The following is a 16,413-nucleotide window of genomic DNA, read 5'->3' as shown; positions in this document are numbered from 1 at the left end:
CCCTCTGTTGATAACCCCCCACATGGAAATAGGAATACTGACTATTTATTCCCCAGGGACATGACATTCTTATACAAGGACTTGTATATGTGCACCTTGGGTACATGCATATGTGCACATTCTCAAATTAAAAGGGTCTTTCAGTTCTCGTAAATATACAGATGCCAGTAATTGTGAAAGTAGTGAACGCCCATGTGATATTTTCTTTCCCTGTTATTTTCTCACAAGGTGGTGAACCATTTCCAGCAGTTGCATAATGTTTGTCTGCCCTGCTCGACTGCCTTCGTTATCAACAACTGGTTTATCTGACGTCATCACAGAGTTCCAGGAATATTGCTGTTCTCCTACCTACTGGTTCCAGATCAGCTAACAAAACACAAATACTGTGACTGTGTGGCTACTCTGCAGTAAAGTAAAGGGGACCCGGGTCAGTTTTGGTACGCGATTGCGCGCACGTCCGAATGTGTGGAGTGCACGTGTTCCATTGACAGTCTTATGCAAGCCACCCTGCACACAGGCAAGATGTCCGAAGCTGCTGCTGTATCAGAGAACAACGGACTAAATGGTAGGTGTCGTCGAAATGCTTGGTTATATTTCATTGTCATTCTAATTGTTTATTAGAAAACTTGTCAGGTATTTTGAAACTGCATTTTGATACTTTACTACCTGGTTTTGAGAGAGAAAACAATATCTACTGAGCTTTGGGTTGATTTTCTATGTAGACATGGAAAAGGCTGTGTTGGAGGGCTAACATCGTGAACGGTGTGCTATTTCTGTATTGACGGTATCAAGGACCAATAGAATTTTAAGAGGCGGTGTAAATTGTATGATTGACCAGCAGTAAAGCAATCGTTGATGCACGTGGAGCTGAATAGGCGGGGAAATTTTGACGGCAATAAGACATAGAGATAAATGGAGGACTCTTCTTTATGCCATTATAGTTTCTATGACAGCATGGGCAGCGCCATTGAGGCTACAACCCACAGGAACCTCCACCCAGTAGTGGACTGCTAGGACTACTTTCAAATGGCGGCTGCCCTCAATGGCGCTGCCCATGCTAAAATAGAAATTTGGCCACTAGAGGCTTCTATAAATCTCTATGCAACTAGACGCGATGGAAGAAGAAGAAGAAAAAGAAAGAAGTCTGAAAAATCAAAAATTGGGTTTGGCCAAATGTTCGGAATTTAAAAATGTTGTAATAGTTCACATACCCAAGAGCTGAGGAAAAAACATTCCCGAAAACCTAACAAAATCTACTTTGAAATATTACTTCAGTTTTTTTATGCATAATCAGCTAATTTTGCATTGTGTAACAGTGTAATAGCTAACGTTACTTGTCGTCTATGTAAACAATACACATAGCCTACTGGGCTATTTAATCTGGTTTTGACTAGATGGGATCCAGCTAATGTCAGACAGAAGTGACTTTTCGTAGCAGGTTAGGATAATTAGCTTATTAATTAGGAAAGGGGTTAGGGTTCGTATAAATGCGGAAAAAAACGCCCCGACGCGACTCGGAACATGCGACTTTTGAAGTCAATTTGACATTAGCTGCATCCCTTCGGGCCATGACCAGTTCATCTGCGAGTGTGAATTTATATGTAGACCAGCAGTGTCTGCTACACCTACCTCAACACACCTGTCAATGTGGGATTGCTGCTCTCGAGAGTCTGGTCAATTTGTATACAGCCTGATACCTAATGGAAAATAATAATACAATAAATATGATCAGTCTATAATGATCTTTGTCATATCATATGCTTTATTACAGGTGTATTCACTATATCAGCCCCAAACATACATTTAACACAATTTGATCTTCCTTTGTCAGAGCCTTCTACTCAACTGTGTTTGTCGTTATGAGTGTGTCTATATGGATATGTTCTGTTAGTCCATCAATATGTGCTATGTGATCAGACTGGAATGGACTGAGGGATGTGTTTATCAGAGTGTCACACATACCATGCCTCAGGAGTAATCACACAGTCAGCTCTGTGTTAACCTGCCTTTATGGGGCTGGGTTTGGATGTGGTAGAGCATTACCAAGCCCTGAACCAGGGGGGCTCGTTGACTTGGCTCGCTGATTTATCTATGGGGACAGACGTTCTGGATATGTGGAAAGTGGAGAATGTTTTTTTAGGACACACCAGGGCTAGGAGGGGTGGAGTACGAAAGTGGGGGTGGTGAGGCTGGGGATCAGAAGCTTTATGTTCTGAAGTTTGAGAGTACATCTCGTGTCAGTTACGTGCTAGCTGCTGTGAGGGTCAGGGGGGGGAACAGGTTTATTATTGTTAGAGACAGCTTACTCACTCTGCCTATAAATAAGTGGACACTCATTTTTGCTGTGTAATTCTCAGAATTGAGTAAAGCTTCCTGTCCACGGAAGTGTCATTGTCGGATAAAAAACTTTGGTACCAAACTCTGCATCTGCACTGTTCTTCAAGTAAATGTGTTTTTGTAAAAAGTAGTATGTTAAAAGTAGTCCTTGTGCATAGAGTTGTATGGTTTAACTTTGCAATCATTGGTTTTTGTTTGACACATTTTAAGGTGAAAAATCAGTCTCAGCATCACTCTGTTACCGTGGAATTGCTCATCTCACTCCCATCCACACACTAGAAATTCAGTTGACTTTACTCTTCTTTTGTGAGTCTTTGGAGCCATTGGTTAAGCTATATATTTTATGGTAAGAACGAACCAGGATCTATGTTTCTCTACCCCGTTTGTTTGAGTCTTTTCAGGGTGTCTACCAAGTTTTTATGCTGTTTCATGGATCCCCCACACCAAGTAAGCCAGGTCTCCAGGAGCTTCATGGGGTTTTGGTGGGCTTTGTTCCTGTGGTGTTCAAGCCAGCTTGACAAGGGGTTTTGGATGGTGGTCAGGTCATAACACTAGGCTTCCTGGGCTTCTCTGTGACCCCCTACAACAGCTAATAATGGCTACTCGGAGGAGCAGCCAGAACGTTCGGCTCACTACCGGCGCCATGGTAACCTTGTTTAGGCGATGGAGCATAGACAATAGCTGTAAATAGTGGCTTGGCTCAGGCCACTGTGTCATCCTCGGGATGAACCTGGGTGCTGAGTCGGGCTTGGGGCAGGGGGATGGGGACTGCTATCATCCAATGCCTGGCTAGTGAAACAGTTTACACTAGTTACCATAGCCACAAAGTAAAATAAATGTCTATATCAAAAAAAAAATTGGTTTTAAGGTTAGGATTAGGTGTACGGTTAGCAGTGTGGTTAAGGTTAGGTTTATAATAACATTTTAAGAAGAGAAATTGTAGAAATAGATGGGGTTTATGACTTTGTGGCTGTGGTAACTAGTGACAACCCAGTGATACTGACTGAGAGGCTAAATCGACTAAGCTAACTGGCACATGACCAGATTGTTTACTCTCTCGGCTATGAGATCATGTGCTCTGCTTGTGAGCTCTAGCTTCCTTGTTTCTGGCAGGATGTGTGATGGAAAATGAGAGAGAGATTTGCAATGTCTCTATTCCTTTGAAACTTTTGTGTGTAATATTTACTGTTCATTTTTGATTATTTATTTCACTTTTGTTTTATCTATTTCACTTGCATTGGCAATGTAAACATATGTTTCCCATGCCAATAAAGCCATTTGAATTCAATTGAGATACTGGATGTCTCTCCAGTGGCAGTATGTGGATGTCTATTGCCCTGCAGCCACTTGCCTACCAATATAGCAGTGGTTTCCCACCAAGGTTTGGACAGAACTACTCAGTTTCTTTATTTGTACTATTTTCTACATTGTAGAATACAAGGGAAGACATCAAAACTATGAAATAACACATATAGTATCATGTAGTAATCAAAAAAGTTTTAAACACATCAAAGTAGCCACCCTAAAATGGCGGCGGAAGAAATGGCAGCAGTTTTACTGGCACTCAACCAATTGTGCTATTATGTGTTGTTTTTCGTGTTATTTGTACATAATGTTTTTGCAACCGTATCTTATGGCAAAAAAGAGCTTCTTGATATCAGGACAGCGATCACTCACCTCGGATTAGAAAAATATTTTTTCAACAACAAGCAAGACTCACATGATATTCTCCAAACACCCGGCAGGGCCGACATCCCAGTTATTCGAAAGAGGAGGTACAGAGGACGAAGAGCCGGATGCCTTGTCAGGACCCGCAGAAGATGAGTAGGAAAGCTGCCTTTACCGTCAATATTACTCGCCAACGTGCAATCATTGGACAATAAATTAGACGAGGTACGATCACGTATATTCTACCAACGGGACATCAAAAACTGTAATATCCTATGTTTCACGGAATCGTGGCTGAATGACGACATGGATATTCAGCTAGCGGGATATACGCTGCACTGGCAGGACAGAACAGCACACTCCGGTAAGATGAGGGGAGGCGGTCTGTGCATATTTGTAAACAACAGCTGGTGCACGAAATCTAAGGAAGTCTCTAGATTTTGCTCGCCTGAAGTAGAGTATATTGTGATAAATTGCAGGCCACAGTACTTGCCTAGAGAGTTCTCAGCTATACTTTTTGTGGCTGTTTATTTACCACCACAAACAGATGCTGGCACTAAGACTGCACTCAGTCAGCTGTATAAGGAAATAAGCAAACAGGAAACCACTCACCCAGAGGCGGCGCTCCTAGTGGCCATAGACTTTAATGCAGGGAAACTTAAATCAGTTCTACCAAATCTCTATCAACATGTTAAATGTCCAACCACAGGGAAAAAAATTCTAGATCACCTGTACTCTACAAAGCTCTCCCTCGCCCTCCATTTGTTAAATCCAACCACAACTCTATCCTCCTGATTCCTGCTTACAACCAAAATTTAAGTAGGAAGCACCAGTGACTCGGTCTATAAAAAAAGTGGTCAGATGAAGCAGATGCTAAACTACAGGACTGTTTTGCTATCACAGACTGGAACATGTTCCGGGATTCTTCCGATGACATTGAGGAGTACACCACATCAGTCACTGGCTTTATCAATAAGTGCATCGAGGACATCGTCCCCACAGTGACTGTACGTACATACCCCAACCAGAAGCCATGGATTACAGGCAACAATCGCACTGAGCTAAAGGGTATTGCTGCCGCTTTCAAGGTGCGGAACTCTAACCTGGAAGCTTACAAGAAATCTCTCTGTGCCCTGCGACAAACCATCAAACAGGCAAAGCGTCAATACAGGGCTAAGATTGAATCATACTACACCGGCTCCGACGCTCGCCGGATGTGGCAGGGCTTGCAAACTATTACAGACTACAAAGGGAAGCACAGCCGCGAGCTGCCCAGTGACACAAGCCTACCAGACGAGCTAAATCGCTTCGAGGCAAGCAACACTGAGGCATGCATGAGAGCATCAGCTGTTCCGGACGACTGCGTGATCACGCTCTCCGTAGCCGACGTGAGTAAGACCTTTAAACAGGTCAACATACACAAGGCTGCGGGGCCAGACAGATTACAAGGACGTGTGCTCCAGGCATGTGCTGACCAACTGGCAGATGTGTTCACTGACATCTTCAACATGTCCCTGATTGAGTCTGTAATACCTACATGTTTCAAGCAGACCACCATAGTCCCTGTGCCCAAGAACACAAAGGCAACCTGCCTAAATGACTACAGACCCGTAGCACTCACGTCCGTAGCCATGAAGTGCTTTGACAGGCTGGTAATGGCTCACATCAACACCATTATCCCAGAATGGGCTTGACCTCTCTTCCTGACCTTGTGTGATATGATGCTGAGCATGCTTCTGTGTCAGTCAACAGTTCTTGTGGTGTTGCAGGTAAGTATGGTGTATGTTGTGCTGTGTGTGTGTGTGTGTGTGTGTGTGTTTAGTCCATCACGCTCTCTTTCAGGGGAACAGTTCATCTCATCAGTGTGGTGTTCTTTTGTGTTCAGTAAGTGACGACAATTGCGGTGGTACACCGCTCCTTCTGCGGTGCGGACGTGATATGAACGTTCAGTGTCTTTGACTTTTTGTGTGTATAATCTTTGGCAATTTTGGTACATGTATTGGTTGCCTGGTGTGGCTTTTATGTATTTCAAATTGCCAAATCAAAACTCCAGTGTCAGTGTGACTCCCAAGAGTTTGTATCCTAGCTGTTATTTGCTCTCTCCCCTGTAGCCAGTCCCTGCCTGTGCTCAGCATGATCAGCTGGCTTGTATATCAGCAGGGACTGTAAAAACTGACATCACACAGAGGTATTTACTGCCCTTTCACCATGCAGTAAATGGATACAAGACCGGCTTAGGGAGAGTTAAATTTCCATACTTGTGGTTGTGTGTTTCTGCCAGACTTGCTGTCTGTCTAGTTCAGCGTTCAACACAGTGCCCTCCAAGCTCATGACTAAGCTCAGGACCTTGGGACTAAAAACCTCTCTCGGCAACTAGATCCTGGACTTCCTGACAGCCGCCCCCAGGTGGTGAGAGTAGGCAACAACACACCCCCCACGCTGACTCTCGCCGAGTACACCCCCATCCACATCGACAGGACTGTAGTGGAGCAGGTCGAGAGCTTCAAGTTCCTCTGTGTCCACATCCCTAAGGAATTATCATGGTCCAAACACACCAACACAATAGTAAAGAAGTTACGACAACACCTCTTCCCCTTCAGGAGACTGAAAAGATTTGGCATGGGCCATCAGATCCTCAAAGTTTTACAACTGCATAATTGAGAGTATCTTGATTGGCTGCCTCACCGCTTGGTATGGCGACTGCTTGGCATCCGACCGCAAGGTGCTACAGAGGGTAGAGCGTACTGTATATAGCTGCCCAGACGGCATTGATCCTTTTTGCGCCAACTATTTTGACTCATCACATACGCTGTTGCTACTGTTTATTATCCATCCTGTTGCCTAGTCACTTTACCCCTACCTATATGTACATAGCCACCTCAATTGCCTCGTACTCCTGCACATGGACTCGGTACTGGTACCCCGTGTATATAGTCAAGTTATAGTTACTCATTGTGTATTTATTCTTCGTGTCATATTTATTTTTTTCTATTTTTCTCTCTACGTTGTTGGAAAGAGCCAGTAAGCATTTCACTGTTAGTAAGTCAGCATTTTCACCTGTTGTTTTACAAAACGTGACAAATAAATTGTTGTTTGATCTTTATCCCCTTCATCTTCCATTGTCTACATTAATGCCTTCAGAAAAAAACATCAAAGTTTTTCTTATAATATTTAGTTAAGCATACAGGCACAATGTCCCAAGGTCTGCTCTAACAGAAACCATAGTAATAACATCAACAATGAGAGACAAAAACATACCAAACTTGCTCTCTAGAGCTCAATAGGGATACATTTGCTTATTCTCCCCTTACTTCGGAATGTAACCAACGTCATGTGTCCCATGTGTGCTTGTCCTCAGGGTCCTGGGTGGAGTTGGAGATGAACAGAGCTGTGGCCACGACTGCAGCGGGGTTGTCCCAGTGTGCCTCTGCCGTAGGCCAGGCTCTGGGGCTGCTCCCTCTGCCTCAGGTGGAGGAGGAGGTGGAGGCCATGGTGGGGGGACTGGAGCACGTGCCCTCCTCATCCTCCATCCATAATGGAGACATGGAGAGGATTTTACTGGACGCTCAGCATGAGTCCAGCCGCAGCAACTCTTCATGTGACAGGTAGGGGGCAGAGTACAGTTCGAATCTTGGCTTTGGAAAACTAGGTAAAGATAATTAACCCCCCTGTTGTGTCCATTTCATGTTAATTAATTCTGTGTTCCCAGTCCAAAATGACCGCCCCATTATAGCTGATTATAAATCCATAATAATACATATAATACATATATTATCACCTAATGTTGTGTTAGATATTTTTATCAACTTAAGTTCTTGTGAACATTACAAGTTTTGAACTTCTATTTTCTTTTTATGGCCTGTAGGCCTCATTGACCTGAGCTCATAGAACTAATTTTTGAGTAAAAAAAGCATGATGTATGGATTATTTTTGACAATAACAAATACTCAAATGAAACATATTGTGCTATTTATCACAGACTACTTTGTGTCAAAGTTTAACAAGGACTCTCTCCTCCTTACCAGTGTCATGATCAAAGATATGATCAAGAGCCTCACATACAGTTTATCGTTTGGTCATTGTGCAGCCACAGAATGAATTGTGAGCAAGGCCTCAAAAAAGCTTTATATTCCAGAGCTGCAAGAAAAGTTCTACATATTATTGAAACAATGTTGCGATTGTTTGTGAGAATGCCAACAGGTGTGGTTCCTGTGGGGGAAAGATTATCTTGGGGAAAGGTTCCCTTGGGAGTTGCCATGGAAGCCAAGAAAGGGAGTGAGGTGTGTGTGTGTGTGCTCAAACACACATGCATGTGGGGGTCTGGGAGAGGAAGTATGTCCATCTGATGAATGGGCATGTGCCTGAACTCAATTTTATACACTAATTTTAGTCTCACCCATTCATTTCTAATGACCGGTCATTTTTGACCGGGAACACCACAGGTGTACAAAAGTTAAATAAAACACTCAAAATATTATGAAAGTCATCAAAATGTATTTTGTGTGTTCAGATGCCCTGTGCGGACAAAGTCATGGAACCTTATGACAATCAGATTAAATTAACTACATTTTTCAGAGAGAAAACTTGTAAATCGGTCCAATTCGACCGGAACACAGCAGGGGGGTTAAAAATCTTTTGATTTCCCTGGTGAGGTCACATACTAGCCCAAAATGAATGTAGATGTAATATCTGAATTCATATAGTATGAAGTGTGCTGTGATGGCGATGTAAATATAATTGATTTACAATAGGAAACAACATCCTCATCAGCTGTGTGTGCGCAGGGTGAAGTCCCCCACCAAACTTAAATCCACTCACACTGTGTGCTTTCCCTTTCTGACCCATGAAGCTGCCTGCCATAAACCCAGGCTTATCTGATCGCCCAGAGTCAGTCAGCTGTCAATGAGTCACCTGACAATGTTTACCAGGGGTGTTTCTACAACAGCTTACTAACTGCAGAAGCTCACAGACAGACAGACTCATCCATCCACTTTGAGGTTGCAGGCTGAGAGGCAAAGTGAGATCATAATAGAGGCAAGATCTGCATGCACATTTAGCCATTAGAGATGAAATCTCTTGATTAATATATTGGGAATTTGAACATGCCCCAAAACTTCAACCTGATTACTTCCTACAAGTGTACATTCTCATTCACCAAGGGAGAAAAGACTTGGAGTGCAGTGATTGGCTGTAACAGTTTGTTATTTTGTTGTTTGATCCTCCCTACAGTCCTCCCCGGCCTCATAGTCCCCAGGAGGATGATCACGATGGACAGATCATATTTGATGTGGACGTGAGCAGCAGGAGAGACAGCCAAGTAAGAGTTATTGCTCAGTCTGCCTGAGCTGGCTATGTCACTTGTCTGTTTCCATGGCAATATAACCTGCTGCTTCCCTCACTCTCTGTATCCTGGTGAATGACAACCATAGCATGTGTTACTGTGGTGATGGCGGCAGGAAACCCCGACCCGGTGGGTTTGAATCCATGGGCATGGCAGAAGCCACAGCTTCAGGTTCCATTGCCGTTACACACACACACACACACACACACACTTGTCAATGGATGACATGGCAAAGCCACACTCTTGTCTGTTGATGATTGGAGACTTGACTCTCTGTGCCTGTAACCATGGCAGCCTCACACACAGGGTTTATTGTAAGGTCTGTATTGTATGGGCGATCGGCCATATAGTCTTAGTGGCTCGACCTAGGATGAGTTGGATGGGCTTGTTGATTTTACTTAAATCAGTGTCCTAATGCTCTGCATGTGTTCCTGTGCAGTCAGAGGAGGATGCCCTGGAGAAGGAGAGGGACATGGATATCCTCATGAAGGACTCCGACTGGGTAGCAGACTGGTCCAGTCGGCCCGAGAACATTCCCCCTAAGTGAGTGATGTACACAGCCCATTGCTCCTAAAACATTCAGGTCTTAGTGTATCTGGTCTCCTTGGTAAATCCTAGTGTGTTTGCATCAGTCTACTTAGACTGAACAATTTGACATGATGAAGAGAAGATGAATTATACTGTTATGGACAACTTTGGTTTATCATTGAAGAGTGATGTGTAAACTGGATGATGATGATGATGATGATGTTGACGTTACTGTATGGTAACTATAATGTGTTCTTGCCTGTAGGGAGTTCCATTTCCGCCACCCCCGGCGTTCAGATACACTCAGCATGAGAAATACAGGGGCGATGAAGAAAGGAGGCGTCTTCTCTTCAGAGTTCCTCAAAGTGTTCATCCCCTCACTGTTACTGTCACACATCCTGGTTCTGGGGCTGGGGTAAGAGAAAACGCAGGACACTATTTGGCCATCAACCTCAGCTCGGCAATCATTTCTGTGATGTCACTTTTTTTATGGTAGTGAAAAAGCCGAGTGATGGCATTTATGGAATGTTTGTTTCAACCCATCAATGGGTCTGCCTGCAGAATAACATTTTCCATTATTTAGCCGTTAACTGGCTAAGTAAACACTCTATCCATAGATGAATGTAGACACACACACAGCAGCTCCCAAATGGAATCTCATGAACAGCTTTTCATTTCCTTTTGTTTACAGTTAACATAAAATTAGAAAACTCCGATTCAATATAGAATGTGGTTAGGAAAATTGAGAGTACTGTTTTGTTTACTGGAAATCAGATACCCCTAGAACAGAACTGCATGTACAGAAAATTATCAAACAATATATATTATCAACTCTGACTCATACCTGCTCACATACACACACACACACACACACCAAACACTTCCATGCAGTTTTCTGTATAGACCAGCAGAGGGTGTATGGCGGCAGCAGACAGTGGGAAGCGGCAATGCTCCAGCCCTGTTTATGTCTGTGTCTGGCTGGTAAAACAGCTGCTGCTGGGATGGATATACACCTGCACCACACCCTTAACACACACTTTAAGACAGCATACATTATACATTACATGACAGGGACACACTCCATCTGTCAGTTATCAACTTACTAATGACTCAGGGTGTAACTGCCCTCTCCCTCTCTCCCCCTTCAGGGTGTACATTGGGAAGAGGTTGACCACGCCCCCTACAAACTCTTTCTGAGCAGGAAACTGAAAAAGTGCCTGAGGAATGGCTGTAATTTTTTGGGGGGAAATGTTGCTGTTTTACGAAGAATGCCCATCTCTCCTCAAACTTTCCTTCTCTCCCTTACCCCTCTTTCTCTCTCTCTCTGTGCTTTTTCCCACCTGTCAAAGCATTTCCTCTTCCTGTATCCTGCGCAGACCTGAGATGTGCTGTTCTCAGGACAGATGTGTTGCCCTTTCTCTTATTTTACCCCCTGCCCCCCTTTCTATCAGTCATTTTCTGACCGCTTCCAGAGTAAGGCCATATTCCCTTTTGCTCCTGTTTGGGTGGGTATTTTGGGAAGCGTAAAACCAAACCTAACTCTTCTACACACTAGATCCAGCACTCTGTAATTGCCTGGTTGTACGAGAGAGAGCTGTCTGCCCTACAGATTTAGAAGATAGAAGTAGCCCAAGATCGTGCCACCTACAACAGTGGTTGGGTGAAACTCTCAAACCCTGAAAAGGTCCAACCAAATTCAGAAAGAAAGAAGCTAACCTGAAGATGTGAGCATGCCTTTGAAAGTAATCGTTTTGTTCAGAAGTAGAAATACAATTTACTATAGTTGTTATGGTATTTTTGTATAAATGTATTTTACCACCAGTGGTGTATTGATAATGAAGCCTGGGTTTTGATTATGAAGGGTGTTACCATAGTGGCCATCTCAAACCCACAACCACCTGACGCTGTGCACTGGAGGGAATCTGCTTGGCCTGCCAGATGAGATGTCTACAAGACCTATGGTATCAGGAATATATCTACACCTTGATGGAAAATATCATATTACACATGTATCCAGTTGTTAATCATTATAAAAATGTATGTAATTTCAAATGCATTTTAAACAATTTTCAAAACTTACATGAATGACTGGAACATTATGGATATATTCCTCCTATTAAATGTAAACTGACACAGTTGTTTTGTGGGTGGAAGTTGGGTAGTCACACTGGGGTGGTGTGTTTGTTCTGGTGTGTGTCATTCTCTTGTTTGTCTGTTTTGAGTTCTCTACAACATATCATGGGCCTAGTTATTTAGGCCTGGTTCACTGGGTACACCTCTGATATGCCTGCACAAGTGTGACAGGTCAACTTCCCACCTGTACACCTGTACAACATACATGCATACACTTAAGAACAAGCTCATGTGGGTTGTTAGTCCAGCTGGAGAGAGATAAACCCTAATGTTTCACCACACTGATAGCAGGAGCTGGAATGGAGTCCAGATGCAGAATAGTTTGAGAGGCACAACCCCATGTACAAACTTAAGCATGCTCTGACAGTCACAGCGACCTATGTCACAGTGCTCCAAGATGGACAGCAGTATTTCAAAGTTGACACAATGTGCTGTTTGTACTAACTCCACCATTGGACCTTGCTGAGATCAACCTCTTGTATACAGTATCTTATTTGTATCTCCCTCTACACAACTGCCAAAAGGAACTGAGGTCCACCTTGAAACTCAACTGTTCTGAGTGACCACGTGCCTCACCTCTGTTCCCAAGCCTCCGTTGTGGTTCTGTTGGTCTCACTGTCTGCCTGTGATCAGACGTTGAGAGGCTACTCTATGGCATGTTTTTGGGGTGTTGTTTTTTTTCTCAATCAGTTTTATTGTCTGTATTGTTGTGACATTGGAGTCTGAACAGACAGAGCATGAGGTATAGCTATGATGAGACGGAACTACAGGGATTTAATGAAGATTATGTTTTCAGTCTGAAATTAGGATGTTAGAAAGACACCTTGCAAGGCCCAAAGTGAAAAGGAAAATGAATGTGTAGAAATGGTTCCCCTCAGACTGCTATGCTAACAATAGTTATTATCATACACATCCTTTTGATTTCATTTGATGTTTTTTCCCCTCATTGGAATATGTAAAAATAATTTGTCAATAAAATTCCCTGAATCAAGCTGAATTGTTGCTAAGGATTCTTTTGTGACTGATCAACTACACTGAACAAAAATATAAATGCAACATGCGACAATTTCAACGATTTTACTGAGTTACAGTTCATATAAGAAAATCTGTCAATTGAAATAAATTCAATGGGCCCTAATCTATGGATTTCACATGAAGCTGCAGGGGTGTAGCCATGCATAGGCCCACGAACTTGGGAGCCAGGCCCAGCCAATCAGAATGAGTTTTTCCCCACAAAAGGGCTTTATTTCAGACAGAAATACTCCTCCGTTTCATCAGCTGTCCAAGTGGCTGGTCTCAGACGATCCTGTATGTGAAAAAGCTGGATGTGGAGGTCCTAGGCTGGCGTGGTTACACGTGGTCTGCGGTTGTGAGGCCGGTTGGACGTACTGCCAAATTCTCAAAAATTATGTTGAGGCGGCTTATGGTAGAGAAATAAACCACTCAATTATCTGGCAACAGCTCTGGTGGACATTCCTGCAGTCAGCATGCCAATTGCACGCTCCCTCAAAACTTGAGACATCTGTGGCATTGTGTTGTGTTACAAAACTGCACCTTTTTGAGTGGTCTTTTATTGTCCCCAGCACAAGGTGCACCTGTGTAATGATCATGCTGTTTAATCAGCTTCTTGATATGCCACACCTGTCAGGTGGATGGATTATCTTGGCACAGGAGAAATGCTCACTAACAGGGATGTAAACCAATTTCTGCACAAAATTTGAGAGAAATAAGTGTTGTGTGCATATGGAAAATGTCTGGGATCTTTTATTTCAGCTCATGAAACATCGGATCAACACTTGTTGCGTTTATATTTTTTGTTCAGTTTAGAAACACACACAAAGTTAAATTCATCATCTCACTATTTTCATGGTTTTGGTATTTTCCTAAATAGCTATTGTGCTCGGAAGGAAATTTGGGGAAAGCATTGGAGGGACACCCCTTTCAGCTGCATCTGGTCTCCTACCCAGGTACCAGCCAGAGCCCATTCCTGCTTTGCTTCAGATAAAAGCCAGCAGGTAGAGGCAGGGTGATATGGCTGCTAGCAAGTCCTCATACCTCAGCCCATAACACAGTCAGTTGTCATATTCCAGAGCCTTCATTTGAAACTGGTCAGGCATACACAACACAATGTTTAGCAGAGTGCGTGCCTGCACAGTCATTTGTCATGCAATGGCGCTTGTCATGTCTCTCCCTGAATGTCCCTAGAGAGGCCACAGGCCTGGTTCTGCTAACTGGCACCTCTGCCTCTTCCTGGACATTCTCCCTCTGATGTTGTTTCTCATATCGCTGTCTTTATGTAAGTGCATGGAGTCAACACTGAGTTGTTGCTTTTAACATGATTTTGAATCTCTTTTTAAGCTCCTCGACCGGAAGGTAACCACCCCCCTCTCTGTCTCTCACACACTCACACACACACACACACACACACACACACACACACACACACACACACACACACACACACACACACACACACACACACACACACACACACACACACACACACACACACACACACACACACACACACACACACACACACACACACACATCCTTTTACAAACTGATTAGGGCTCAAATTATCAATCAGTGAAACCCCTTTTAGTGGCCTCTGGCTTTCTGTAGGCACAGCACAGATATACTGTAGAGGTTTCACCAACCACTGGTGAACAACACCTGGTCTTTCTATGACATAGAAAGGGGGATACCTAGTCAGTTGTCCAACTGAATGTATTCAACTGAAATGTGTATTCCTCATTTAACCCCACCCCTCTGAATCAGAGAGGTGCGGGGGGCTGACTTAATCAACATCCACGTCTTCAGCGCCTGGGGAACAGTGGTTTAACTGCCTTTCTCAGCGGCAGAACAACATATTTTTTACCTTGTCAGCTCAGGGATTCAATCCAGCAACCTTCCGGTTACTGGCCCAATGCTCTAACCACTAGGCTACCTGCCGCCCCATAGACTGACCAGGTGAAAGCTAAGATCCCTTATTCATGTAACCTGTTAAATCCACTTCAATCAGTGCAGATGAAGGGGAGGAGACAGGTTAAAGTAGGATTTTGACGCCTTGAGACAATTGAGACATCAAATCAAAGTTTATTTGTTACGTGCGCCGAATACAATCGGTGTACAGTCATGGCCAAAAGTTTTGAGAATGACACAAATATTAATTTTCACAAAGTCTGCTGCCTCAGTGTCTTTAGATATTTTTGTCAGATGTTACTATGAAATACTGAAGTATAATTTCAAGCTTTTCATAAGTGTCAAAGGCTTTTATTGACAATTACATGAAGTTGATGCAAAGAGTCAATATTTGCAGTGTTGACCCTTCTTTTTCAAGACCTCTGCAATCCGCCCTGGCATGCTATCAATTAACTTCTGGGCCACATCCTGACTGATGGCAGCCCATTCTTGCATAATCAGTGCTTGGAGTTTGTCAGAATTCGTGGGTTTTTGTTTGTCCACCTGCCTCTTGAGGATTGACCACAAGTTCTCAATGGGATTAAGGTCTGGGGAGTTTCCTGGCCGAAAATATCGATGTTTTGTTCCCGAGCCACTTTTTCCTTATGGCAAGGTGCTCCATCATGCTGGAAAAGGCATTGTTCATTACCAAACTGTTCCTGGATGGTTGGGAGAAGTTGCTCTCGGAGGATGTGTTGGTACCATTCTTTAGTCATGGCTGTGTTCTTTGTCAAAATTGTGAGTGAGCCCACTCCCTTGGCTGAGAAGCAACCCCACACATGAATGGTCTCAGGATGCTTTACTGTTGGCATGACACAGGACTGATGGTAGTGCTCACCTTGTCTTTTCCGGACAAGCTTTTTTTCCGGATGCCCCAAACAATCGGAAAGGGGATTCATCAGAGAAAATGACTTTACCCCAGTCCTCAGCAGTCCAATCCCTGTACCTTTTGCAGAATATCAGTCTGTCCCTGATGTTTTTCCTGGAGAGAAGTGGCTTCTCTGCTGCCTTTCTTGACGCCAGACCCTCCTCCAAAAGTCTTCGCCTCACTGTGTGTGCAGATGCACTCACACCTGCCTGCTGCCATTCCTGAGCAAGCTCTGTACTGGTGGTGCCCCGATCCCGCAGCTGAATCAACTTTAGGAGACGGTCCTGGCGCTTGCTGAACTTTCTTGTGTGCCCTGAAGCCTTCTTCACAACAATTGAACTGCTCTCCTTGAAGTTCTTGATGATCCGATAAATGGTTGATTTAGGTGCAATATTACTGGCAGCAATATCCTTGCCTGTGAAGCCCATTTTGTGCAAAGCAATGATGACGGCACGTGCTTCCTTGCAGGTAACCATGGATGACAGAGGAAGAACAATGATTCTAAGCACCACCCTCCTTTTGAAGCTTCCAGTCTGTTATTCGAACTCAGTCAGCATGACAGAGTGATCTCCAG

The 16,413-nt window shown here is 43.7% G+C and overlaps 1 protein-coding gene across 2 annotated transcripts; it reads left to right on the top strand.

Moving 5' to 3' along the window:
• The first annotated feature begins 278 nt into the window (after positions 1 to 278).
• LOC115204154 (BCL2/adenovirus E1B 19 kDa protein-interacting protein 3-like) lies at positions 279 to 13,000 on the top strand. Of its 2 annotated transcripts, XR_003880314.1 has the most exons (7): positions 279 to 565; positions 7,364 to 7,610; positions 9,235 to 9,322; positions 9,786 to 9,889; positions 10,140 to 10,289; positions 11,023 to 11,598; positions 11,736 to 13,000. XR_003880314.1 is itself a non-coding variant. In XM_029769515.1 (6 exons), exons 1-6 carry the CDS (start codon positions 496 to 498, stop codon positions 11,069 to 11,071), a joined length of 708 nt encoding a protein of 235 aa, XP_029625375.1. In that variant the 5' UTR covers positions 279 to 495; the 3' UTR covers positions 11,072 to 13,000. The 2 variants fall into 2 exon arrangements, 1 of the variants encoding a protein (XP_029625375.1); XM_029769515.1 differs by having other exon boundaries at positions 11,023 to 13,000.
• Positions 13,001 to 16,413: the final 3,413 nt, after the last annotated feature.

The sequence above is a fragment of the Salmo trutta genome, chromosome 12 (assembly GCF_901001165.1).
Source record: "Salmo trutta chromosome 12, fSalTru1.1, whole genome shotgun sequence".
Lineage (NCBI taxonomy): Eukaryota > Metazoa > Chordata > Actinopteri > Salmoniformes > Salmonidae > Salmo > Salmo trutta.
The sequence above is the reverse complement of the archived record's forward strand: the minus strand, read 5'-3'. Positions and strand labels throughout refer to the sequence as shown.

Coding starts and splice junctions, on each gene's coding strand:
- LOC115204154 (XM_029769515.1), top strand. CDS start 496: ATGCAAGCCACCCTGCACACAGGCAAGATGTCCGAAGCTGCTGCTGTA. Junction 9,323..9,785: donor GCAGCAGGAGAGACAGCCAA/GTAAGAGTTATT, acceptor GTTCCTGTGCAG/TCAGAGGAGGATGCCCTGGA. Junction 10,290..11,022: donor ATCCTGGTTCTGGGGCTGGG/GTAAGAGAAAAC, acceptor CTCCCCCTTCAG/GGTGTACATTGGGAAGAGGT.